The sequence below is a fragment of the Miniopterus natalensis genome, chromosome 6 (genome assembly GCF_054644295.1).
Source record: "Miniopterus natalensis isolate mMinNat1 chromosome 6, mMinNat1.hap1, whole genome shotgun sequence".
In the NCBI taxonomy this organism is placed as follows: domain Eukaryota; kingdom Metazoa; phylum Chordata; class Mammalia; order Chiroptera; family Miniopteridae; genus Miniopterus; species Miniopterus natalensis.
In genome coordinates, this window is record NC_142086.1 from 88837718 (window position 1) to 88864378 (window position 26661).

The 26661-nt window shown below is 53.9% G+C and overlaps 1 protein-coding gene across 1 annotated transcript in view; it reads left to right on the forward strand.

Moving 5' to 3' along the window:
• Positions 1 to 26661, forward strand: part of ITSN1 (intersectin 1) — a 159829-nt gene that overhangs the window by 114186 nt on the left and 18982 nt on the right. Inside the window, exons 24-29 of the mRNA XM_087818469.1 lie at positions 1832 to 1998; positions 4936 to 4981; positions 6879 to 7000; positions 8480 to 8597; positions 10158 to 10349; positions 25806 to 25927. Coding sequence (XP_087674595.1) covers positions 1832 to 1998; positions 4936 to 4981; positions 6879 to 7000; positions 8480 to 8597; positions 10158 to 10349; positions 25806 to 25927 — 767 coding nt within the window. The remainder of the gene's footprint in view (positions 1 to 1831; positions 1999 to 4935; positions 4982 to 6878; positions 7001 to 8479; positions 8598 to 10157; positions 10350 to 25805; positions 25928 to 26661) is intronic.

The window sequence follows — 26661 nt, forward strand, 5'->3', positions numbered from 1 at the left end:
TAGGTTTTCAGTTTGGGTAGCTCTTAAAATAGCAGCTTGGGAACAGCCAGAGCCCTGTGTTAAATGCCCAGGAGGAGGGTCTCAGTGGCGGGTGCCACTGTGTGTCATCCTCACGTCCCCGTAGATCCCTCTGTGCAGAGGACAAGGAAAGCCACGGTCCTTCCAGCCTCCTCGGGATCTTATACCAGCTGCATGGCTAAGTGTAGCTGGAGTCATGCTTCTGAAGTTCGTAGGCATTTTGAGAGTAACTTCAAAATTTGTATCTGTTTTTGAGAAAGTGACTCTTAAGTGCAGGGATCACTGGGAAAAGTATTGATTGCCAAGGATCCCATCTTAAATGGCCAGGCATGAGCTAAGGAACAAGTAACCGAGCAAAATGGTAAGGGAGGGGTGAGAGTATTGAGAAATTGGGAGAGCACCATGTTAATGGAGAAAGAACATCCTTATCAAAGCTGCCAAACTCAGATTCCTGGTGTGGGAAACCATCCTCCACGGCACTGCTGAGGTGTGCGCTGCCAGGCCGAGGGCAAAAGCCCGGGCATCTCCTGCTCCCCCGACATTTCCCTGACCTCGTGTCTGCCCTGGGCCCAGGGTAGCACCGCGGAAGCGGGAGCCGCCCCTGGAGGCTCTCCCGAGTGTGCAGCTGCCCACACGAGCCCAAGCACAGGGGGGCTTGGAGTTTGGTGTTTGCTTCACTCCCATTAGCGCCCCCGGCAGGGGCTCTTCCCTTCAGCCCGACTCCCACCACAGATCTCTGCCTGCTGATGAACGTCAGACTCTGTTGCTAAGGCCCATCATCTGAGTTCTAGCAGGAAACACACAGCACCCATCATAAACATGAATTTTGGGGGTAAAGTGTGATTTTTGTTATTGATTAAAAAATATACAAAGGCGTAGGATAAATGGAGAAAAAGTAGAAGAGGAGATCTTTTACCCTGTAGGTAGTGTCTAGAATGGTGTCTGGTAGTCTTTTGAGTGTGTGACTTGGTGCCTAAGCCTCAGTAGAATCAGCTGTTTATAATGGAAGGAGAATTCCTCTGGAAGGCACGCCCTTCCCACTCCAGACAGCAAGGAACACTCGCTCCTATTCCTCAGACTGAATTACAGGAATAATAAACATAAGAAACTTGTTTGTCTTTTCAGCTTGCTAAAGAGGCTTGATGATTTTCTGGGGTTGGCTGGACACTGTTTCATCATCAGCCATCCTTCCTGCGTATGCACTTGAGTGACAGGCAGATGCCCATTTTTAACAAAATGATGTATAATTTTAACTTTGTGTTCTGACAGCTTCCTCCCATCTGTGTGTATGGCACAGTAGGACATAAGTTTTCAGTCAGGCACTTTAATAATGAAAACCTTGCCTTATTTGATTTGCATGAAGGATATACTGTATCTAAAAGTTTTCTAAAATTGTGACTGGATCCCCTCAAAACTGAAATGCAGACATTTGATGTGCGCGCACCAGGAATTTGCCTGTTTCCGCATGGAACCCAGTGCCCGGCACATGAGTACTCAGTAGCTGTTAAAGCAGATGTAACAGTCATTCCCATTTTGGGAAGAAGCTATGATGCTAAACTGTAGCGCACTCTGGGTACTCCATGCTGGTGGAAGTGCGGTTGGTGTCTCGTCCCTGCGGTGACTGAATTTTCACATGCAGTTGGGAACTTGTGGCCTGGGGTGTCTAGAAACTCTGTATTTTATCTGTAACTAGCCTTTCTCTTGAATGACTCCCCTCCTAACTTCCTTATTCATAAACTTGCTTTTGCAAAGCTGTCTGGGATTTCTGTAAACAACCACGCTCTCTCCGTGTCTCAATGTTTCTCCCCACCAGAGTTTATTGCCATGTACACTTACGAGAGCTCTGAGCAAGGCGATTTAACCTTTCAGCAAGGGGATGTGATTTTGGTTACCAAGAAAGATGGTGACTGGTGGACAGGAACAGTGGGCGACAAGTCCGGAGTCTTCCCTTCTAACTATGTGAGGCTTAAAGATTCAGAGGTAAACCCACATTAACTGTTTCCTCTCCCTTTCTGTGTAGTCATTCTCTCCGCAGGGAGTCTCGGACGGTTGAAGGTGGAACCCTTGGTTGGGTTTTGCTAAGTTCTGGAATGTGGCAGCCGATACAGTGTGACCTGTAATTTTGAACTTGTCATTTGGTGCTGCCCGGTAAGCCTCGGCTTCCCACCAGCAGAAGAGTGCCCCGGGCTGACGGAGGCTGTGTGACAGTGCGCCTGCACAGCGGGGGCGATAATATTCAGCGCCATCCCCACTCCTGCCTGTAACTGACTTAGGACTTGGAACAAATGCTCTTAATTAGGTCTTCATGCCCATTGCTTTGGGACACCCCAAGAAAGGTACACAGCAGTGTCTGTCCCACGTAAAGAAAAGTACTTTGGTGATACTGCCCCAGAATATTGGTAGTAGAGAGTTTCTAAAATTTGTGTTTTTTCCTACACAATAGGAAGACACAAGATCCAAGAGATTGTTACACTTTTGGCCTTAGTATCTCCATTGATGAGGGTCTGAATTTATTTTAAATGCTGTCATTATTGTAAATTGGAAATGGCCCCCTTGTTGTTAAAGGGGGTTCTAAAAATTCAGTGACATAAACTGTCGTCTTAGATAGTACAAGAGATAATGCAAATTTACCCAAGCGGTGGGCTACTGAGTTTGGGAGCCCATCTTGGAGTGGCCAGTTTCAGGTTAGTGTGAGGGTGTAGGGGTACCCTTATCATCATTTGACAGCATTGCTTATACATAAACCAACAGGAATGGGCAGTCAGTTCCCAATTACATTCTCTCTCCTCATACCTCCTGTCACGCACCTAGAGCGCCACCTCCCCAGGTGTAAGCTGTGGACAGAGCTCTCTGTCTCCTTTGAAGCCAGGCGCAGGATGCACCTTGGGTTCCTCCACAGCTTAGTGGCTTTGGGAGCCAGGCTGGGCCTGGTGACAAGCTACAGTTTCCACCACTGGCTTTCTTGCCTCTCCTGTAGGTCCCAGGAATAGCTTCATTTTGCTGCGATTGTTTTCTTAGGGAGTGTCTCTATTACCATTCTGTTTTTCGTTTTCCCTTGCTGTGGTCTTGAGAGTAGTTCGAGTCCCCAGAGGGTTTGCAGAGTCGGCTTCCCTGAAGAATCCACAGAGGCAGGAGGGAAGCCCCTCTCCCTGTAGGACAGCCCAGCAGCCAGTGGATCCGATGAGAGTCACACAGATGATGTGGGAGAGGCACTAAAAACTAAAACTCACTGTGTTACCATGCATGACAAATTTCAAAGTGACCTCACCTTTTGGACCAGTTAAAACACAAAAGCCATTACTTACATTTGAATAAATTGTAGTTTTCTATAAAACACCATCTGAAGTCAGTAAGTAAAAAAATACACTGTAACTTTTTTAAAGATAAGCTGAGGTGTAAGGTGCTTCTTAACCACAGTCCTAAATTATTAGCCCCAGAACTAGCAGCACTAAAGATTTGGGACATTTAGCTACATGATTTCATAATAGAAAAATCTAAAACGTCAGCCTGTTCATCCTACTTGGACAGAGTTCTGTATGTAAGGAAACATCCTGCCAAAGGTAAAAACCAGGCCTCGCCTGGGATTCCAGAATCGCTCCACGGGCACGCCCTCCGCTGCTGGAGAGGGGCTGGGCGCACAGCCTGGCGGCTTCCCTGCTGCGTTCTTGGGGGCGCAGGGCTGACCTGGCCTCTGGTGTGTCCTAGCTGATGTGCTGGCCGTGGTACTTGACAGGAGCACATCGGAGCTGCTTGAGCTCTATCATTGGGCATTGCCAACCGTGGTGTTCTTTCTGTGGAATGTCCAGGGTATGTTACAGGCCTGCCCTGGGAAGGGAACTGGTCATTGAGAAACTTGTTTCACTAGTTCCTTTATTTTGCTGTGCAGCCTATACAAATAGCAGGGGAGACTGGTATGTGTGACTTTGTTAATACAGAAAGCATAGTCAGAATAAAAATCTTAACTCCAACTCTCCCCATTTAAATGGTTATTAAATTTCAATAACCAAAGTAAAGGGGCTGTGATAAGCTGCGTTCTTGGGTAAATTACATATTTTTACTCTTACAGTAACTCATTAAGTTTATTAAGCTTTGTGTTTTAATTGAAAGGTAGGGACAAAGGGTGAGAATTCAGAATAAAACATTTTTATGACACGCCACAGCCTGGCCTCTGTCCCGGCTCAACGTCTCTGTGGCTGACTTGGCTGGCGTGAAATTCTGTGAATGTCCATAAAGGAATTCACCCCGGGACACTGGAACACTTAATAATTGAAGAAAATATACTCTGCTTATGTGGACTACATCCTGCATCGATAGGGAAATTCAGTGTTTAAACAGTGTAGGATTTGGGTGGACAGCACACAAAGGAGAGGTGAATGGGGTGGGGGAGGGGGAGTTGACTCGCCACTGCAGTTTTTTTTCTTTTTTTAAAAGAAAACTCTAAAGGAAATGTAGCAAAATATTAATATTTTCATGTATTAACTCTGGGCATTGGGCTCACAACTGTCTGTGCCTTTTACATGTGAGATATTTCATAACTGACCGCTTGAGCAGGAGCACGAGTGTAGTGTTTCTGGACGTGGGCCAGTAGATTGCTAGTGTGGCACTCGTTTGACGTGGCCCAGGGACAGGACATGCCTGGGCCACATGCTGTCAAGACCTGAGCCCTCTGGGATCCTGTGGGGCCACCTGCTCTCCTTTTTCTCAGAGAAGAGAGCAAAAGCTGTGTGCTGGGAGCACTTCTGCTGCCCCGTGTGTCCCTGATACTTGTCCTCCCATCTGGAGACACAGTGTTGCTGTGTTCCCGGGGATGAAAGGGGGGTGCAGGGGCTCAGCCGGGGGTGTCACCATTAATCGTTTTTTAAGTTGCATGACCAAAACTCTGCAGTATGCAAATGAGACCTTTTGCTCTGTTTTAAGGGCTCTGGAACTGCTGGGAAAACAGGGAGTTTAGGAAAAAAACCTGGTAAGTTACAAACCCTGATGCTTCCTTTTCAATGTTTTGAATGTGATTGACAGTTGCTCCTAGTTTTTGTTTATTAGGGCCAGAAGCCTAAGAAAAGACAAAAACTCGTTCCTAGGAGTGGTGGGAGTCCTCCTTCCCTTGGAATCATTAGTAACGGACACATGGTCATGAAATGTGTCTGTGCTGCGCACCCAGGGACCGAGGAGATCGCCACACAGCCTGGCCTCTTGGGTCAAGAAGCAGGGGTTCTGGCAGGATGGTGGGCAGTTGTGGGATTTGGGGTCAGCTGCTGCTTGGTCATCATCTTGCGGGGCTCAGGATGCCCTTTCCCTTCCTGACGGCACTTGAAACAAAATCACATGTTCTATTAATAGAAGCAGGAGCGAGAGGAGCAGATGTGAAATCAGGTGGTCACGTGGCACGTCCAGGGAATTAGGTTGGAGAGTCCCCGCTGTGCCCAGGGAGGTGTGTGTATCTGGTGCTCAGCCCGGATGGCCTCGCCTGGCAGGGAAGAGGGATCCAGGCTGCGTAGGGTTTTGTCAGAGTCGGGTATTGGAGCCTGGCACAGATCTCTGCTTAGCTGTGAGTCGTCTGCAGGTTGAGTTCCACAGGCTCCAGGTGGGCTTAACTATGCACGGAACCCCGTGAGCTGCTCAGGGACACAGGGCAGAAGAGAGGGTGGGGCAGGTCGCTGGCTATGCAGGCCCTATAAGGAGCAGGAGCATCTGGGGCCAAATAGGTCACTGTGCTGGACTTTGTCCAGACTGAAAACTTGGAATCTAGAGCCAGTCCTTGGTGTGCTCGGCGAGGTCTTGTCGTCAGCACAGGTTTCCAGCCAGAGCTCTGGCAGAGCTGGGGTGTGTAATCTGGGCTCCTCTCACTTTCCACGCTCTCCAAAGCATCTGGGGGGCCCAGGCCTGCACCCCCAACAGCCTGGCACTCCTAGCGTGGTAGCCATCTGTCTGCACACCAGGGTGACAGGTTGCTTGCGTACCCATAGAGGAGGAAATGCGGTCACAGGACAGGGCCCCTTCACCCCTCTTTCTGTCTCTTGACCCATCCCTGCCTGCCTCTTTCCCTCGGCTGTGATGGAGAGGGAGCAAGGGAGAGGAACAGGACCATGTGTCCTGTTTGCTTCTGGAAGTTCAGGAAGCAGTGGCTGCAGTGCACCAGGATTCAACCAGCCTGTCCCAGTGCATGCAGACTCCTCGGCCCCGTCTGCAGTGCTCCCTGAATTGTTCCCATGACCTTTGTTCCCATGACATTTTGTCAGTAAAAGTACAGAACTATTTACATTGTTTTCTGTGCTGAATTGTTTTTGTGTAAAATTCCCACCTCTACCCCAGGTTTCTCCTTTAACTTAAAATAGAAGCAGGAAACTTGACATTGCCCGATGTCAGGGATCACCCTCAGAATGTGAGCCGCCCAGAAACACCTCCTGGGTCAGGGGAGAGTCTAAAGCTGCAGGTGACTGGCAGTGCCCCATTCCCAGTGGTTTCTTAAGGAAACAGGGTTTCCCTCCCTACTGTGCTTGGCAGGTGGGAGCTTCACTAAAGTGTTCCCTTATTGGGCCAGTGATGACTGTGCTGAGCACTGCAGGGCAGGGGACGAGTGAGGCCCAGCTGTTGGCATCGGTGTTCGTGGTCATGGGGGAGGGTCAGTTGTGGAGAGAAGCTGGTAAGTTCTGAGAGTTGACCGAGGTCCTAGAGTAGACTGGGGCCTTGGATACTGCATTTGTGATGTCGGTCGTGGAATGGGGGCTGCTGAGCGAGCCTTCCTCGTTTAGTAGAAAACAGGCCCCATAGGTTGGCTTTGATGGTGTGAACCTGGGAGGTGGCTGTGTCTTCTTAGACTGTCCTGACTGTAACAGTGCGCGATGTCTGATCTTGTTTTTCAGAAATTGCCCAGGTGATTGCCTCCTACACAGCCACTGGTCCCGAGCAGCTTACCCTGGCCCCTGGCCAGCTGATTCTGATTCGAAAAAAGAACCCAGGTGGATGGTGGGAAGGAGAGCTGCAGGTGAGTATCCTTTTGTTTGAGTCCTCCGTCCAGATGGGAATATGCACTATCACAAAGGGGTGCTGTTTCATTGCAAAGCAGCCCTGCGTTTAGACAGGGAGGGACACACCATAGTATCTGGATCTGTTTGGTTCCTCAGCTTCAGACAGCCAGGAGCAGAAGTTTGAAAGCTAGGAATTCTTCTGAAGATTTATCCATATCTGTTGGGCTCCTGAGTCAGATAGTGAGTCTGGCACAGTGAGAATTCATGAGGAGGGATACCTGCCCAGAGTCACCCCTGAGGCCCTGGCATTTCAGGAGCAGAGCTCTCCATCAGTGGCTTTACAAGGCCCAGTGGCAGGTTTCTGTGTGTTCAAAGCTACCTCTGTGCCTCAAAAGGAGTTTTAGTTCCCATGTGTGTGAGTGTGTGTGCGTGTGCACACGTGAATTGTTTTGGTCTCTGTTTCAGGTGGGATGCAGAGAGTAATCACAGCACCTCTCCCGATCCCTACCTAGTCTTTCCATCTCATAGAATAGTGTCAGGATACAAGTCTTGGCTCACCAGCTATATTACAAGTTCCTTGGGCACTGTCCTGTAAACACTCAGTAACTGGATCTTGTCTTGAATTAGAGTGAAGGGGAAGGAATGGCTGTGAAAAGTGTGGCTGTGGCCCTTATGTGGGCCTGATGGTTTTTGAAAACAAAGTCAAGTTTAGACTCTTGTGTTCTATGCGTATTGCGTGTATTTTGTATCTGCAGTCAACTGTTATCCATAAGAAGAGTGCAGACTGTGTAAATCTTGTCTTGTCACTGACCTTGAGACTAGCCTGTGGCCCTAGGTGGCCACTTTACTTATCTGAGTCATACTACTATCCTTCTGGAGTTGCTGTGCAGATAAATGCATGTAAAGTGCTTAATACAGGCCTAGCACCCAAAACGCACCCAATAAGTGTTTGTGCTATTAATATTATTCCTAAAACCTACATATAATGTTGATATTAGCCATAATCTTTTTTTAAACTTTTATTTAAGATTTTAAAAAATTTATTGATTTTAGAGGGAGAGAGAAGGAAACATCGATTTGTTGTTCCACTTATTTGTGCATTCATTGGTTGACCGGGGATCAAGCCTGCAACTTTGGCGTATCGGGATGATGCTCTAACTGATTGAGCTACCCAGCCAGGCTTAGCTTGCATTAGCTAATATTAACAGCTAAGAGCTTACATACATGTGCAGTTTTCTGTCCTGTACACACTGCTTTAGACCCTGAATTGTGATCCCTACAGCCCAGACCATGCAGGTACCTCTCAGGCTTCACTGACTTGCTACAATTTGAATTTGGCACCAATGTCTTCGGTTTGCAGTGTGGCTACCGTGGATTCTGCTGTGAATGCCACTTGTCTCCAGTTCTGTGCAGACCTTGATAGGTGCTTATCACAGAGACTGTCATGAGAGAACATGAGCCTTTCACACATTTTGATACAATTATTTTTTTCTTAGGCACGTGGGAAAAAGCGCCAGATAGGCTGGTTCCCTGCGAATTATGTAAAACTTTTAAGCCCTGGGACAAGCAAAGTTACTCCGACAGAGCCCCCAAAGCCTGCAGCTCTCCCGGCAGGTAAGCCGTTTACCATCCCACCTGCAGAGGTCCATGCGACCCCATTAGGGTCCATGCAGCTTCTGCAGTAGCTTACGTTGTTGTTCACATTGGCTGTGAGGGCTTCTTGTACCCAGCTACTGTGTCTCGGAATATGTTTTTCAAAAGCACGGAATATCTAAGCAGCTCTGCCGTGCTGGGTACAACAGAGCCCTTGTGGGAACTGTCCTCCTAGCAGAGTCATGAATGCCATGGCATTAAAGCCAGATTTTTCTCTTGATTTCCTTCCAGCGATTTAAACTGGGATTTGGGCTGGGGGATGAGGGGACAAAGGGGGACTTCTAAAAATAAATGGCTGGGATCTGACTAGGTCAGGAGAGTGAGTGGGAGGCCACAGGGTCTGCTGGCTGTCATGTGCTGTCAATGAGACTGAAGTGACTCCCCGGTGACCTTTTCTGTGGATGAGAGGGGGGGCTTTACTCACTGGGCAGGATGCTGCACACACTCCCCTGAGGGACAGAGGGCTCCGCGGCTGAGCGGGCCACTGGTTTCTGGTTGAAGAGACCAAGTTAGATGGTTTGGTAGCATTTGAGATGGGTGAGGGGAGGGGAGCAGCATTCTGCTCTAGGTCTTTAAACCCTCAATCCTTGGGTGGCATTTGTGGAAAATGCAGACTTTTTGTGCCAGCACCTGTGGTTAAATGTGTGCTATGTATCCCAGTGAAATAAGATGAAAACTTGGCAGTCTTTGCAAGCAGCGCAGGATTGGCAAACGATGTGGCTGGTTTCCGACCCCAGCTGGGCCCCTTGAGCTGCGGCTTTGTGTGGGTGGAGGGTGTGGTGCCAGCAGGGTTGCCTGTCCCTTCAGAGGCCTGGCTGTGTCCCCTTCATCAGGTTGGTGGAAACCCACAGAAATAATTTGCTGATGTGGTTGAGTTAGCTGGAGAGTTTGAAAAACCTAAACCTACATACAAGCTGGCTACAAAAGATTAATTGGGGTTGCAACCTAACCATGCAGACTTAGCTGACGTGTAGGAATGCCAGGCGATGAAAGCAGTTTACCCTGCTAGGAAATGAGGCACGAGAGCTTGTTCTTGGTTGTGGAAGTTTCTTTAAGACAAAATTTTGAGGCGCGAAGGTGCAAGAGAATAAAACACTTTATTTTGCTTTCACTAAGGTTGGGAATTTTTAGAGGTCAAATGACCATTACCTTCCACCTTGGAAACAAAACCAGCACAGGGCTGCTGTTGTCAAGCCCCCTTGCTGTGCGCCTGTCCCTGCAGCGGGCTGCCTCTCAGTCAGCATTTTGAAGGACTCCCGCTGCTGAAACAGAAGCACCTGCATGAAAGCACCCGAGCATCACTGTAACTTTCCTGCTGACACGCATGAAAAGAGGAAGGTGCTCTGAAAACCAGGGCGTTGGTGTGCAGTGTTGGCCGCGCCTCGGCTTGGCTCCCACTGTGCAGAGGCAGGGAGCGCCCTGCGACGCGGCCCCGGCGGGAGGACGGGAGCGCGGGCCTGCCCGGCGCCCAGCCGCCCGGCCGCTGTGCGGGCGCAGCGCTGACCCGCCCCTCTCCCGCAGTGTGCCAGGTGATCGGCATGTACGACTACGCCGCCCAGAACGACGACGAGCTGGCCTTCAGCAAGGGCCAGGTCATCAGCGTGCTCAGCAGGGAGGACCCCGACTGGTGGAAAGGCGAGGCCAGCGGACAGGTGGGGCTCTTCCCGTCCAACTACGTGAAGCTGACCACGGACATGGACCCAAGCCAGCAATGTAAGTGCCGGGCGGCTGCGGCCCTCCGCTCCGTGCCTGGGTGACACATGCAGCATTGCCCTGATTCTGCCGCGTTTGCGGGACGTAGCTGGACCGTGGCTGCCTTCGCAGCCTCTCTGAAGACCTTCCGTAGTGCGAGGCTTGATCTTGTGGGGTTGCTTTTTGGTTTTGGTTTTCCATCCCCCGCATAGCATGTCCCTGCCCTTCCCGCCCCTCCTTTTTTAAACCGTTTTGGCGCCATGCTGTTTACATGCCTGACTCACTCCCCTGGCCTGGATTTTGCTCATTGTTTTGTTTGCTTATGTGTTGTTTTCCTCCTTTTTCTAGGAATCATATGTTGTCCATCCCCCCCTCAGGCTTGAAAGTCCTCAAAGAGACCCACTATCCCATATCACTGCCCAGAGGGATGCTGGGAGATGCAGCCTGATCATGTGACTTCCAGCATGATCACCTACTGCCTTCCGTGTAGAAGAACTCGCTGCAGAGCAGTTTACCTCATTTTCCGTAGTTGCATGTGGTGGCAACGTGGCGTTTTCACAGGGATAGAGGCAAAAATTAAAACACAGGGTAGTGGGTCCTTTTGTGGCTTTCCTGGCGACTCGAATTGACTCCCCCCACCTTCGCACAGGTGCTTTCAATAGTCTTAAAATTATTTTTAAATATATATTTTAGCCTTTTAATAAAATAAATAAATAAATTACTTCTTTGCTATTTTGGTTTTGCAAAAAGACCCACTATCAAGGAATGCTGCATGTGCTGTTAAAACGTCCGAGTGTCCGTAAATCTGAGACTTGATGTATTTCTCACTCTGCCCAGTGTTACCAACTCAATTGTGTAGTTGGGGTTTTCCCTACTGTGGATGTGCAGGGTTCAGTATCCCAATTAAACATGGTGTTGTGCTTGTCTGTGTGTTCAGATGTACCTGTGAGCATGTAATCATATCCTGTACACGAGAGAGTCATTCCTCCCACGGCAGAAGTTATTACCTGTACGATGCTGATCGTGCTGCATTGGTTTTATTTTGCACAGTGACCTTGTAGCCACACGCAAAAGCACCTGTGTTTTTGTTTGGTCTCAGATTTATCGGGTTGAGTTGGTGTTTTCTGTTTTGGGTTTTAAACTTTGCGTGTTTTCATGCCATAACTCAGTAGACAATACCATCGAGGGTGTTACGAGCAACAGTATATATCCAGTCTCTTCCTCATCTCTGTTGTATGGAGTTTCCTCCCAGTTACTTTTCACGGAATGACATATTTTGAACAAGTAATTCTCCTGACAAGAAAGAATGTATAGAAGTCTCCCTGCAATTAATTTCCAGTGTTTACATTTTTTAACTAGACTGTGGAATTTCTACAGATTAACATGAAATGGAGCTCACGGTCCGTGTCTGTGTAGAGGTGCTGTAGCTGAAGCCTGTGTGTCTTTTAAACACTAGTGGGAAGCTCTCAATAAAAATGCCCGTTGCTGACAGCCCAGAAAATGGGGTGGGGAGCCTCAAGCACAACCTAGCAGTTCTAACAATGACTTTTAAACTGTAGTGACCTGTTTTTACGTCTCTCCCTTTGAGGCCCTGTGCTGGCTGTGTAGAGCCCTCCCCCACTCCCGTGGCACTGGGGGGACCGCTCCCTCGCGTCCACCTGCGTGCACATCAGTATTTTCATGGATACGATTGTAAAATATATAAATATATAAACCTGCGGCTTTAACAACTGTAATTCAACTTTTGAATTAGTTACATGTATAGATAATTAAATTCTTCCTATAAAAGTTAGACGGACTGTCTCTGTGTTCTTGGTGTTGGAACCTGACAGTGGTGATGGGGACACACAGACTAGGTGTCAGCAGGCGGCACTGCCCACGTGATGATGACGACTGTGTTCTTTAAATACAGATGTCAGGACATCCTCACTGAGTCCTCCTTGAACCACCCTCCCTGTCACCTGCTGCCCACCCCCCTTGGTCAGTATGTAAACGATTGCCCCTTAGAAGCCTGGTTTTGAACAATAGGACCACCACCCAGCTTAGTGGTTAACTGTCTCATCGGGCTTTGGGTGTATGTTGCTGATACATCGACAGGGGTGTGATTGGACTCGGGATACAAAACGTTTCTCCAAAAGAGGGATCATCGTAAGGGTCTGTTGACCATTCAGAAACGGGGGGTAAGGATGGGAGCTCTCCCTGCCATGCTGCTCACCACTGTCTGCGCCCCGCACACTTCAGTCTACCACCTGCGTGGAAATAAGCCATGTCCACGTCACGACACTGTTTGCCTTGTACCCATGCACTTGACTCCGTCACGAACTTCGCTTATTCGTCCTCTGCTGCTGCTCAGCGGAAAAGTGATTTCCTTCAGTACAGCAAACATTTTGGGGAGATCCACAGGTGTGGGCACCCCGCCGGGTTCTGGGGTGAGCGTGCTGCTCAGTCAGTAGAGACAGGGTCCCCGTCCTCATGGAGCTCACATTCTGGTGAGGAGCCAGCAGAAAACCCAAGTGCGGATCAGTGTGTGTGGTGTGCGAGTGAGGTAAGGAGCCACGTTCCCAGTGAGGGGGTCCGGATGCGAGGCAGCAGGGAGCAGTGGTCAGAGTGGGATGGGAGGGAGGGGTCAGGGAGGGGTCAGAGAACCTTCCAGGAGGAGGTGACATGGAAGCTGAAGCTTGCAGGATAAGCAGGAGCCCAGTGAAGCATGGAAGGGGATTGGCTGTTCTGGGTAGAGGCCCAGGGGTGGGCAGAGAGAGCTTGGTCTCTGTCCCCCAGGCCCCCTAGGGTGGGGCACTGATCAAGGCCCAAGCCCCATGTCTTGCCTGGGACCCCTTCATCTGCATGAGCCAGTGTTTCCTCCAGCCTTGCGTTTGCCTGGAAGGGATACAGTTGTCAAGGTGGGTAATGCTCTCTAATACTCCGTACAACTCTTTGGATGACACCCTCTTGAGAGATCCTTCCCCGGCTCTGTCCTGGGTTTGGGAAGCTAACAGTTGTCCCCAGGATGCTACTCTTCTCTGCACGTGGCCTCCATAGTGTCCACCGGAGCCAGGGCCTCTAATCAGAGGAAGGCCACGGGCATCTGCTGAGGAGAGGCCAGGGTGCTGCCGAAACCCTAAGGTGCTCAGGACAGTCCCCACCACAAAAACAACTCGGGCCCCACACGTCACCAGTATCCAGGCTGAGAAACCCTGGCCTCACCCGTGGCTGCTCACAGCCCAAAAGGCTGCCCTGCTGGTGGCTGCTTGGACCAAATGTGCCGGGGCATCATCGCCGTCCTCTGGTCAGACCTCCCTCCAGCATGGGGTGGGGGAAACCCTCCCAACCCCCGATCTCAGTTGGGGAATGGGCCCAACAAATCACAGTCCTGCTTCCTGGCAAATGGAAAGCCATCTCAGAAACAGTGAAAATTCATTTTTTATTCCAGCAAAACTTATGAGTCAATTCTTTTTAGTACCAAAATTTCTCGAGAATTTTTATGGAAACTATGTTGAATGCCAGTAGTCCCAAAAAAGGTACAGAAAAAATAGCCCCTTCTTCAAAATGTCTAGTTTTGGGAGCTGGTAGGATACGGAAACATAAGGTTGCAGGTCACGATGGCCGTTCGTGACCACTCCAGCCAGAGTTCCCTGGGCCTTTCTGTAAGAAAACACGTGAGCCAGAGCCCGGGCCTGCGTCCTGGTGTGCGGCTCCTCCACACGGAAGGTTCCCTGGCCTCTCGGGAAGCGTCCAGTCTTTAAGTGGAAGACTCCAGGCATTTTTAAATGGTAGAACTTGAGCCACAGAAACTTAAGGTTTAGTTTGTAAAAAATGAGGATCAGCTATAAAATCATGTGGTTACAACTTTCTATTAAGCTCCCATGTTGGTTTGTCAACGGGCCGAGTGTGTGAGGAAGAGAGAGACAGTGATTTGCAGGCAACTTCAATGTCCGTGTCTGTAGCTTGGTAACAGTGGGTTGAATGGTGAGGTCATGGCACCGCCAGCAAGCAGACAAATGCCGCCCTCTAGAAGGTTCTGGCAGAGGCGGCAGCTGCTGTTGCCACATCTGGTTGGCACGCGGGTCAGGGATGTCACAAGCCTGAAAGAGGAAGTGTCTTCCTTGGGCTCGGCCCATCGTGGTTTTAGAGTTGGGCGAAGCTATGTCCTCTGACGTGGCTTCTCCCAGCAGGCCCGGTGGCGGGAAACCACTTTCATCTGCCCCTTGGCATCAGGAGGCTGTTGCACTCAGTCTTGCACAACTCGATTCCCTTCCAAGTCCCATGCTGCCCCTTCCCCTCACACACACACACACACACACACTCCAGGCCCCTCCAAGAAAGTACACAAACGTCTATGCGGGGAGGGACCAGGCAGAGGTGCCCCCGCAGATTATTGGGTGAAGGTGGGTTTTTGGGGAATGGTGGGCACCAGCCCTGCGCTTTGGAGCTGAGAACACGGAGGGTCTGGGAGCTAGTGACAGTCTCAGGAGCCCCCAGACACCCCGGCCAGACCTCTGTCCCATTGTCCCATTTGAGAACAGCCCTGTCTGTACTGGGGCCTCAGAACTGGCCCCGTGGGGTTCCCACCCTTGTGGGGCTGCCTTCCTCCCTCGAGGCCCCCTCACTGCCGGGGCAGTTCGGAGCTGTTGGGAAGGACCGCAGCACCTCGCTGCCTCTCCTCGATGCCCAAGCTCAGGACTCATCCAGGGCCCCCAACCTTCAGTCTTCACCCAGCTGTCAGGCAGATTTTCCAAAGATGGGCCTGCCAGAGACGCCCTGCTCCGTGCGAGCTAAGGCCGGCGGGGCCCGTGGGATGTGCCAGACTTTGACCTCTGTGTCGGCGGGGTTGGCAGGCCTGCACAGCACCCACAGGAAACCTGTCACAGGTGCATTGGCTGGCCTTTGTTTCCCACCCCTGTGCTCTGTGGCCCGTGTTCTCTCAACAACAGAGACAGACCACTCAGCCCCAATGGGCCAGAGCTTTCGTTGTCTTTAAAGAAACCGCACCTGTGTCACTAGGGGAGCTTCCCAGAGCGCAGCCTCCAGATCAGCCACCCAGCTGCTTAAAGACCAGGGCTCATTCTCTCCTGCCCCACTGTGTGCACCCCGACATACCCCACTGTGTGCCCTGATATGCCCCACTGTGTGCACCCCGACATGCCCCTCGGTGTCCCGAGCTTTGGGCCTTGGACGCCTCTGCTGTTTGCAGGGCCTCCTGCAGAGCGCAAGCCCCACAGCCTGCCGCATCAGAGAGGGCACAAAATCAGGATGCACTCTCTTCTCTGGGGTGTCAGCTTGGAGTTCTGAGGTCCCATGGAAAGACCCCCACAGTCTGAACCCCCAGTAAGTCCTCCACTGATGTGGTCCCTGGAGGGATCCTCCACCCCACCTCCCCGCTTCCCCCTCCCCACACCGTCCCCACTCTGTGTCAGACCCATGAGACCAGGAGGGGCACCGCCTGCCCGTGTTCCCCTGGCAACCAGCCCCTGCCCCTCAGAGCCTGTGGCTGAGAAACGGAACCAGGCGATGGGCCCCGCTCAGCGCTCTCCTGAAGGTTGTAGAAACTGGGGGAGGGGCCCCAGAGCACACAGAAGCAAAGTCGTTGCAGCTGGTGGGGGGTGGGATAAGGGATGGGACCGAGCAAGACTGAGGTCAGGGCTGTAGCGGATGGGGTGCCCCGGGGAAGGCCCCTCTGGAGATGTGACATGGACCTTAGAGCTGGCTGCCCAGGAGTCCGGAGGCAGAGATTGCGGGGGAAGGGCCTTCTAGGCCAGGGGAGCGGCACATGCAGAGGCCCTGCGGGTGGGTGGGTTCCTTGCCCCTCTCATAAGGACGCCCCCCTCTTCCCACCGCCTCTGCTCCGCACGCTGTCTCCCAGCCCCCTCTGCGCACCACAGGCGGATCCCCGTCCTCAAAGGCACCTGCAAGGCCCTGCTTGGCCTGCTCCGCCCCCCACAGCCCCTCCCCTCATTTATACCCATCTTTGCCCAGCTGCCCCTTCTTCAGGGACCCTTCCCCACCCACGGCCTTCCTTTCTGAGTGGGCGGCCTGACCACCAATAGCCGGCCCCTGTCATCTAGAAACCTCTCCAGTTCCCAGCACCAGAACGTGCTCCAGGTGCAGGGCCCTGGGAGGGGACGCCGGTGCTTGAAGAGGCAGGGCCCGGGGCCGAGGGCTGAGCAGACCTGGACTCAGCCTGTTCTCACTGGAGATCCGTGACTTGGCCCTCAGAGCCTGGTCCCCCAGGGCTCCAGGCACCTGCAGGTCCGACAGGACGCAGTACGTGGGCCGGGGTCCCTGGGACCCCACCCTCCAGCCCCACCCCGTCGGGTCTGAGCCAGCAGACCTCCCCTGTGTGCTGTCCCCAGGGTTCTGTGTCAATCTGAAGCCACTGGTGGCCCGGCTGGAATTGCCCTCTGTGTCCCCCCTCCGCCCCCACCTTTCTCTGCCTTCGGACCAGCTCCACTGACACAGTGACAGAAGTTTGCTGACTCGTCACGTGAACCTGAGCAGATAGGCCGGCGCATGGACACATAGGTGCTCTCATCGCCCTAATTAGACTGGGAGCTTCTGGGGGGAAGGCCATTCCCATTAAGACGTACGCAGTGCCAGCACCAACAATCGCGGTGACAGACCTCCCCTTGCAGTTCATCATTACATGCTGCCCAGGCCCCCGCTAGGTTACGACCGGGGGCAGCGTCCGCCTACCGCCCAGGAGGCGTGTGCAGCGGGCAGTCCTGGGCCGCCCTCTGCTCCCACAGGCTCCTTCCTCCCCACGAGGCTGAGGGGACAGGACGCCTCGCTGTGGTCAGTCCCCTCCGCAATCTCCCGCCTGTGGCCGAGGCCCTGCACAGACCTGTGGGCGGGAAGGCACCATCGTTTAAAAGACAAACTCACACTAGAAGACCCGAGAACAGGACGTGAACTTATGAATCATAAGAACTGGGCTCGTCAATCTTACACCGCCCTAAACACGACAGATTTAGGTGTGTGTTTGGCTCCTGCCTTCTCCCACTAGAACGGAAGCTCCCTGAAAGCAGGACCCAAGCATGTCTGTGCCGTTGCTGAAAAGGAGCAGAGAGTGTCACGGGCTCAGGCTGTTCCTTGTGTCCCCGAGGGGTCAGCTTGCCAGGTTAGGAGACCCCGGGGACCAGGCTGCTCTTGGACCCTTGTGAGGAAAGTCCCACTGGGATAAGAAATAGCCCTGCCCCCTGGGCCACCCAGAGCCCGTCTGGCCTCCAGAGCTTCCTGTGGGCCAGGGCCGCCCAAAACTGGTCAGCCAGGGTCACTTTTAGAGGTGACCTGGCTGCTCTGACCCAGCCTGAAAGCTCCTAACCGCCCTGGGCTCCGAGGACAAGAGCGTCCTCTCAGCCTGGCCTGGCAGGAAGGTACGTAGGCGGAAGTGTCCCCAGCGCCCCCTCTGTGAGAGCTGGTGCCTCCCTGTGGTTTTCCATCTCCTAGGACATCCTGAGCACAGGTTTTATCTCTGACAACGGAAGTCACAATCTATCTCTGGGCTCCTCTGCCTGGTCCCTACAATGAAGGCGGTGAGTGGAGTGACCTTTGAGCCCTGGCCCGAGAGTTGAGGATCAGAAGGAATCAAGTGTCACGCCCCTTCGAGTAGCTGCCTGAGCGACCTGCCTCACGGGGATGCAGCGCAGCAGCTGGAGTGCCTGGGCACCCGGGACAGGCGTAGCTTCCGAATCTGCATCCGAATCGGCCTTGATTTCCAGGCAGTCTTCCTTCTGATGGAGTGGGCCTCACTCTTGGCTGCCCATCGGAACCACCTGGAAGCTTTACAATTATGGACACCTGGTTGCTCCTGGTCTGGGGCACAGTAGGGACACACTGGGCTTCTAAAAAGCTCTTCAGGTGATTCCAACATGCAGGCGAACTCGAGGGTCACAGCCCTGGTCCACCTTCCACACCGCTGCCATGGTGATCTGTCTCAAATACAGCCCAAAACCTTCCCCAGCTCTGCAACCAACGACAAAGACAGCTGCCTCACTTGGGCCTTCAAAGTCCCTCACTTCGGACTGTCTGCCCCACCTGTTTGGGGCTGAATTGTGTCCCCCTCAAAAAAACTCGTATGCTGAAGCCCTTACCCTCAGTGCGTCCGAGGGGGACTGTATTTGGAGATTCGGCCTTGAAGGTCATTAAGGTGAGGCCATTAGACTGGACCTTAATCCTGCCCCACTCGAGTCCCTATAAGAAGAGGAGAGTTGAGCACAGTCACCGGGGATGATCACGTGTGGAGGGAAGGCCACGCGAGGACACACAGAGACAGGCGACTGCCAACAAGGAGAGAGGCCTCCGAGGAAACCAGCCCAGCCCTTGACCTTGGACTTCCAGCCTCCAGACTGAGACTAGAAGTTTCTGTTGTCTGAGCCGCCGACTATGCAGCTTTGTTACAGCAGCTCGAGCTGACTGATACGCCACCGTTCCAGCCAGGCCCAAGGCACAGCCATGAGCAGGGACTCTGGGGTCAGCTGCCATTCATTAACTGAGACTTCGGCAAGTTACTCAACTTCTCCGTGCCTCAGTTACCTTGTCTGTTCCACGGGAATGACAACAGCAGCTACCACATCGGGGTTATAGGCGAGGATTCAGTGAGTTTCTGTAGGTACAGTGCTGGGACCCAGGGGCGCTCACAGTAGCGTTCAGTGTTAGCGCTCCTTGCTCCCCGTGTTGACTTAAGAAATGTCCAAACTCGTAGAGGGTTTTCATGAGTTTATTGGATCCAAAACTGGCGACAGTTGCAGGGAAGCAAGACCTCAAGTGCTCCGCAGAACGAGTTTCGTGGTTTCTTTTATGCACTTGGAATGAAGGTGGGAACATAAGGAGGATTCCCTGGAGGTGGGAGGAAGCAAGGTGGGGATTGGACTACAGGAGAGCTAATAAGATTAGGTCCTCTCGAGGGGGCCTGTGCCCTGGAGGGGTGCTACTTCTAGCATTTCCAAGGGCGTTACCCGCCTGCATGAGGACAATGGGCGGGGCTGGCTTAAAACCTTTCACTAAAGAAGCTACACGCCTGGGGCATGGCCGCCCACCAGGACCTGCCCCGTTAGGATATCACAGCACCTGTTTTTCATCCACACCTGTTACCCCAGCACCTGCGTCCCTCCTCCCACCTGTCCCTGGGCTCCAAGCACCCCTCTCTTACCCACCTTTCCTCCGACGCTCCCTCTCGGGGATCCCTCCCCACTGCCTGCCCGGCCTCTCAAAGTCCAGCTCCGAGTCTTCCCGCTCCTCCCTGGATTCCAGCAGTTTGTACTGCTAACGCCCCGTCTGCCTTGCGTACCCAGAGGATTAACTTGCGGCCCCTGGTGAGGATGCCCGCGGTGCCCAGGAGAGCGCGCACTGAGAGCAGACGCGCAGGAAGGCAGGCACTCATGTTTGTGGGAAATAAAGAGATGGCTTATCCCCGAGTCACTTCATTTTCCCACTTCTCAGTTGTTCCCTGCCGGGCAGCCACGTGGACTGGACTCCCCTTCCCGGAGAAGGGGAAGCTTGTCTGGAGCCGCGTCGGCATTTTGAGCTCTAGCTTATGACAGTGCAGCTGAGCAGAAGCCCAGCCTCAGGGCCCGGCGAGCCCCCAGGATGGGCTGGAGCGGATGCTGGGCTCACCTGCACAGCCCGCAGGCCTCCGGGCCCCTCAGCTCCCGAGAGCCCCCTAAAGACCCGGCTTAGGGGTTTGCACCTCTTCAGCCTCAGGGACTGACAAGGTGCCCATGACTCGGCCAGGATCAGAGTCATGTGGTAGGAGTGTCTGAGCCTCCAGCAGACCAAGGCTTCCGAAGGGCAAGGACCGTCCTGCTTCCTTCCTCACCCAGTCTCAGCCCCGGCAAGGTCACCGTCCCACAGGAACACACAGGCCTGCAGCTCTGCAGCTCAGAGAATGGGGCTTCCAGACACCGGTCACAGTGTGCGGATAGGGCTGGGACCACAGACCCTCCCTTACCTCCTATCCACTGTGGCCTCACCTGCCTGTCCTAGGTGACAGAGCACCCGTGCGTGCCAGTCTGCCTGGGGACCGAGGGCAGCATAGTTAGAATCATTTTCCAGGGGCGCTAGGCTGGCCTTTGGGGATGTAGGCTCACCCAGCAGGAGAGAACTGGGCCCCAACGCCAGTTTCCTACAGTCAGGCCAACCCTGGAGAAGCCCTCAGTGTAGACGGCAGCTCCAGGAATGGGTCCTGCTGACTGGGACCATTTACCCAGAGCATTGGGGCCGAATGTCCCCAGAGACACTGGTGTATCCTTCCCCTTAGAGATGCAGAACCACTGCCTGAGCTCCTGTCTTGCTGGTCAGCACCCAGCTCTCTCCTCTGGTCCCTCCGAGCCTCTGCATTCACCTGCCCCCTGGCCCCTCACTGCCAGCATGACAGCCTGTCCTCCTGGCCATGCGGACACCCAGCATAAATCAGGCCTCTGGACAGAACCCTCCTCCCTCGGACCAAGAGCATCTACCTCCTCAAGCCCTGAGCCCTGCCCTACATGCAGCTGCCAGGCCCATGCTGTCCTATTTTAAATTTAGTTTCCTGTTGAGTCTCCCCGAGGGCTGTGAGTGTCCTTAAGGCCAAGGACATTATCTTGTTTGCCTCTGTGTCTCTTGGACTTCATAGGAACTTGATAAATATTTATTGACCAACTTATTGTATATTTTGGCCCTTTTGTAACAGGAGCACGTCCAGTTTATTTGCTTTGCCCAGTGGCCAGCCTGCTGTGGGGCTGGCTTGGTTTTCAAAATATGGTCCTTTTTGGGAAAGAATGTAGAATGATGGGGCAGGGGCCAGAGAGGGGCGACACTCACTTTTTACCCTAACTACTCTGTATTCTTTGACCTGTTTGCAAGAAGCACTCATCCACATATTATTTTTGTAACAAAACAGTTTGCTTAGATTATGCTGTTCATCTGAGCACTGTCCCATTAAGGGGTCCAGATGGCCTTTTGGGGTAAGTTTTTCCCATACTTTTCTCCAGTGCCCTGGACTCTAGTCCTTTCAAAGGAGCATCACAGCTCTTTGTAATTGTCCATTTTGTAAATGTATCTGACTGTATGGAATTATAAGGGACAGCACAGAGGTCAGGAATTTTGCATCGGCTATAATTGGGGATCATTCTTAACCTCCTAGAGTCATTTGTAATATTATCTCAGCTTGGAATGGATTATGGTTAATTATAAGAATCCCTATGCACCGAGATGCCCAGGAAAAGTTATCCGCTGCCCTGTAGCCTCTTGTTTTTCACCAGGAAAGGGAGCCAGCAAACCATGTTTATATTGGTTCCCCAAGGAGAGAAGGACCACGGCCCTCCCCCCTAAAGAAAACTCTTCTATTTGAAATGATTTTTCCATTTACCCTGCTCTGAATAATGGACTTGTAAAACTCTGGGTTTTTTTAAATATTCAATTTTCAAAGGAAGGATTTTTTTAGTTCCAAGTGCCCTTTTCAAGTCTTTACTGGTTCTCTTGGTCCTGCATTTACCAGCAAGAATTTTACAAATGGCGTCACCCTGTGGGTCAGCTCAGCAGCTGAACAGATGATCCCAAGCCAATGTCGTTGGTGCATAACGCCCAGTTGGCGCCTCCCAGAAAATCTTTGCTTTTGCCTGCGCTCTGGGGCTTGGAGAGGCCGTCTGGGTTACACCCCTGTCTCCAGGCCAACTGGTAGGTGGTCATGATGGGGTGTAATTTGCTGGAGCAGCAGCCATACTCCCTGGCCCCGCCTTGCACACCTCAGCTCCGCCAGCCCTGGGGCTGCTGGGTGGATGACCAGGCAGTGCCCTTGCACCCCGACGCCGTGGGCAGCAGGCCTCCATTTCGCCCTGAACTGGCCCTGGCACCTCGGGTTCTTGGCCCAGTGGCCCGAATCCAGCCTGGACCTTCTGCTGTTGCTCGGCTTTGAGCTTCAGACCTGCACCGTGTAAGACACAGAAGAGCTTTGGAAACCCGAAGCAGTCTGGCACCTGTCATCCTCCCTCACAGGCCCTTGTTTCCAGTTACTCCGTCACTCTAAGTGTGTCCTCGGCTCGCTCGCACCACCCGTGCTGCAGAGTGTGATCCCAGCCTGGTTGTGTTGTCACCTTCCAGTAATGTAACTATTTCTCAATGGGATGCTGTTGGCATTTGGGGTGGTCAGTCCTCTGCCCTGTGCACTGCAGGTCACCTGGCAGGCCTGGTCTAGCCCGCTGTATTCCAGCCATCAGCGCTGGTTGTTATGACCACCAGGAACCCATTCTCAGCCTGGGGTTTGGGAGCGTGCAGTACCACCTTCCACCTGACGGGGCAGCACCACCTTCATCCAGTGGGAGGGTAGTACCAACTTCATCCTGTTGGGGGCAGAATCCCCTTCCAATCAGTGGGAGGGCAGTACCAGCTTCATCCTGTGGAGGGCAGCATCACTTTCAACCAGTGGGAGGGTAGTACCAGCTTCATCCTGTGGGGGGCAGCACCACTTTCAAACCAGTGGGAGGGTAGTACCACCTTCATCCTGTGGGGGGCAGCACCACTTTCAAACCAGTGGGAGGGTAGTACTACCTTCATCCTGTGGGGGGCAGTGCCCGCTTCCAATTAGTGGGAGGGCAGTACCACCTTCATCCTGTGGGGGGCAGCACCACTTTCAACCAGTGGGAGGGTAGTACCACCTTCATCCTGTGGGGGGCAGCACCACTTTCAACCAGTGGGAGGGCAGTACCAGCTTTATCCTGTGGGGGGCAGCACCACTTTCAACCAGTGGGAGGGCAGTACCAGCTTTATCCTGTAGGGGAGGGCAGTACCATCTTCATCCTGTAGGGGGCAGCACCGTTCATTCTCTGGGGTGTTGCAGTGACCCCCACAGTTGAGGGCCTCCGAACCCCAAGGTTCTTCGCTGTTCGCTCTGCAGGGCAGGCACCTCTTCTCCCATCGTGAATCCGCAGCACCCAGCAGGCAGTTAGGACATCAGTAAGTAATTGTCGAATGAGTGAGACCCATGAACAAGCTTGAGGAGGGCCTGTGAACCCTGTAAAACCGTGCAAAGCGTGTGTGTTGTGTGCGCCGTACACGTGCTTTCTGGGGCGAGAGCATAGTATCCGTCAGGCCCACCAGGGGAGAGGGACCTACAAGGACACTGGGAAGACTGGTCCCACCTGTGTGCAGTCGGCCCGAGGCTGGTGTCCCTGCAAACATCTCCGCGCGGTGCTGGCGAGGTGGGGTTGTACCCACGTGCTGATGCGCCCGCGGAAAGGCACGTCCTGAAAATGCCACGGAGCTCGCACGGTGCCTGTGCCAGGGGCTGCTTTCCACACTTTTACAAGAAACGGCCTAGTCCTGGGCCGCTGACTCGCTAGGAGGAAAGCGTGTAAGAAGGGCAGGCCCGGGCGTGTTCCTCCCCAGCTCCAGTATTTCTTGGGTGGCTTTCCTGCTGAGAGCCAGCGGAGCTGATGCCCGGGCTTCAGCTTCCCTCCAGCGGACCACGCAGCTGGCAGAGGCGGCCCCATGGGCGAGGGAGCGGTCCCCACGCGCTTCCTTCCTGAGCTCATGGCTGATGCCATGGTTTGAATAAAGCACAACTCACGCCCCGAGGCAGGCAGAGCGGCTGGGCCGAGCCTGGCCCGCCTTCCCGGCCCATCGCAGACCTGCGGGGGGTAAATGCGAAGGTTCCTGCCCCGCTCACGGCTGTGACCGTGAGTGAGGCCTCGGGTGGACAGGCGTGGAGGGCGTTCCCCGAATGATGGCGCATCCTTGCCGCTTTCCTGCGATCCGCCTGCCCGTCCGGGGCTCGTCCTGTCTCGGGTGAGAAGCTGCAGCATGGCAGGAAGGGCACTGGCCAGGGGAGGGGACCGCCGAGGGCTGAGCCCCCAGCCGGAGCTCATCTCTAGCACCGGGAAGCGTTTGCCAAGACTCCTACGGTACCGTTTGCCCAGAGTGCTCACCCCGTTTGCAGAAGCTTCCAGCCTACAGGCCAGATCAGTCAGGAGCGCAGATAACGCCCCCGGGGGAAGATGGAAACTCGAGGAGCAGCTTCTCAAACCCACGTGCCTAAAGGAGTCACCTGGAGAACGTGTCACGTCACAGAGCTCAGGACCCAGCTCCGGAGAGTCTGATCTTCGGGGGCTTGAGAATCTGCGTTTCTAACAGGCTCCCAGGTGACCCTGATGCTGCTGGTTCCCGGCACCCTTGAGAACACCTGGTCCTGGCGAGGGTTTCACGCTGGGCTCCCGTGTGGGAGAAGGGGTGACAACCACAAGTGACTGGGACTCCCTGCGCCCATCCCCAGTCTATTTCACAAATCTGGTTTCTGGGATTAAATGAAGCACCCCTGAGAAAAGGGAGGGGGACCCCTGGCCTGCAAGAGGTTCTCCCCAGAACCGAGCCTCCCCTCCTCGTTCCAGTGTGTGCGCCACGGGGCAGCCTCCGCCAGTAACCAAACCTCCAGTAACCAGCCAGGTGAGCGGAGGCAGGGCGAGCGCCGCCTCAGCCGTCTCAGGCCGAGAGCCGCCGCCCTGGGCGCCCCGTTTGCAGCTGGGTTTCCCCCCTGCCTGCAGGCTCGCTGCCTGGCTTCCACAGGCTGGGGCGGCGGCCTGGTCCCCGAGAGTGTACCCGGCCCCCAGGCCCATCGGGAGCCTCAGCACAGGGTGACCTTATCCCTGCCTGTGGCTTGGACCCAAAACCAGGGTCCGAGGGTAGCTAGAGCCCCGAGTCCGGAGTCAGCGTGTCAGGGACGGGCTCTTGGCTTCACCACCCAGCTGAGAGATCTTGCCTGAGGCAACCGCGCCAAGCCTCAGTTTCCTCGCCTGCAAACAGGAGACAACTGTAGCCTCTGGTGAGCGTCAACACCGCCATCGGCGTCAGGCTCCCGTCCCGGCCGGGCACGGGGAGCCCTCGGGAAACGCTGGACGGCTCTTCCGAAGGCTCCTCTCTCCGCGCGATTTCTGCTGGAGCCGCGGTGAAGAATGACCATCCCGGGTGGCCGAGAACCATAGAAACGGAATTTCTCACAGCTCTGGACACGAGAAATCCAAAGTCACGGTGTCAGCAGGGTCGCGTCCCTCTGAAGGCTCAGGGGGGATTTGTCCCAGGCCTCTGTCCCAGCCGCTGCTGGCGGCTGGCGGTCCCTGGCGTGGATGCATCACACTCGTCTGCCTCCGTCGTCACAGGGCGCTCTTCCCGCCTGTCCCCGTCTCACCTCCTTGTAAGGTGACGAGCCGCATTGGGTCCGGGCCCACGCTGGTTGACTATGACCTCACCTTAAGGTGAGGCCCTCTGCCGCAGGCTCGCTGTCCGCTTCCACAGGCTGCGGGCAGAGACCCTATTTCCAAATAAGGTCACACTCACAAGTACCAGGCGTTGGTACTTGAACGTATTTTCAGGGGTGGAGTGGGACACAAGTCAACCCACAACACTGCCCGGGAGTGAGACCACAGGGCCCAGCAGCCGTGAGCCCAGGGATCCCCACTGTGGAGCTGTGTGGGCCCCCAGACTTGAACTAAACCATCCGACGGCTGTGTTTTCCAGGGTGTTCAGACCTCCATCTCTTGGATATGTTGACCCCAACGGAAAGAAAGCGGCAGGGATACATCCACGAGCTCATTGTCACCGAGGAGAATTACGTGAATGACCTGCAGCTAGTCACCGAGGTAACAGCAGCTGTGGGTGCGGGGGTGGGGGCGCTGGCAGGGGGCGGGGATAGGAGGGGGCCTCTGCCCAGGAGGCCTGGGCCCTGATTCCCAGCTGGAGATGATTTCGGGTATTTGGGGAGCATGTGAACGGTCAGCCACGCAGGAGCGTCTTACCCAAGAGAAAGCAGTTCAGTCTCACCCGTGGCCAACTCCGAATCCCACCCACAGAGGGGCTGAGATCGCTCACCCCAAGGGGCAGGAGTCCGGGTGGAGTTGAGTGGGCAGAGATACGGTGAGCTGGGAGTCTAGGCTCAGCCACCAACTAGTCGGTGCACAGGGCAAGCCACCTGCCACTGGTTCTCAGGGCGGCACCTGGAAACGGCAGCCATCTGGCTGCTATCTCAAGTCATTCCTCGTGCTGCGTCTCGCCCCTGAGAAAAAAAAATCTGTGTCCTCCCAGGTCCCTGTGCACCCCTGTCCCAGGTGAATCCTTGTTTTTCTCTCCTCCTGGGTGACCCTTGAAGGGCCGGCCTTGGCCACCTGTCCTGCGGATGGGAGATGCAGAGGAGGGAGCCCTTTGCCCACACACCTGGGAAGGTGCCACGTTAGGACACAGGGTTTGCAGAGATGGTCATCAGGGTGACTCTCCAACTGAAAAGTCCCGTGATAGTTTAGAAACCCCTCCCCCACACCCCCTTCCCCCTACCAGCTGTGAAGTCATCTCCTCTGATAGTCTGAACACCCAGGGGAGA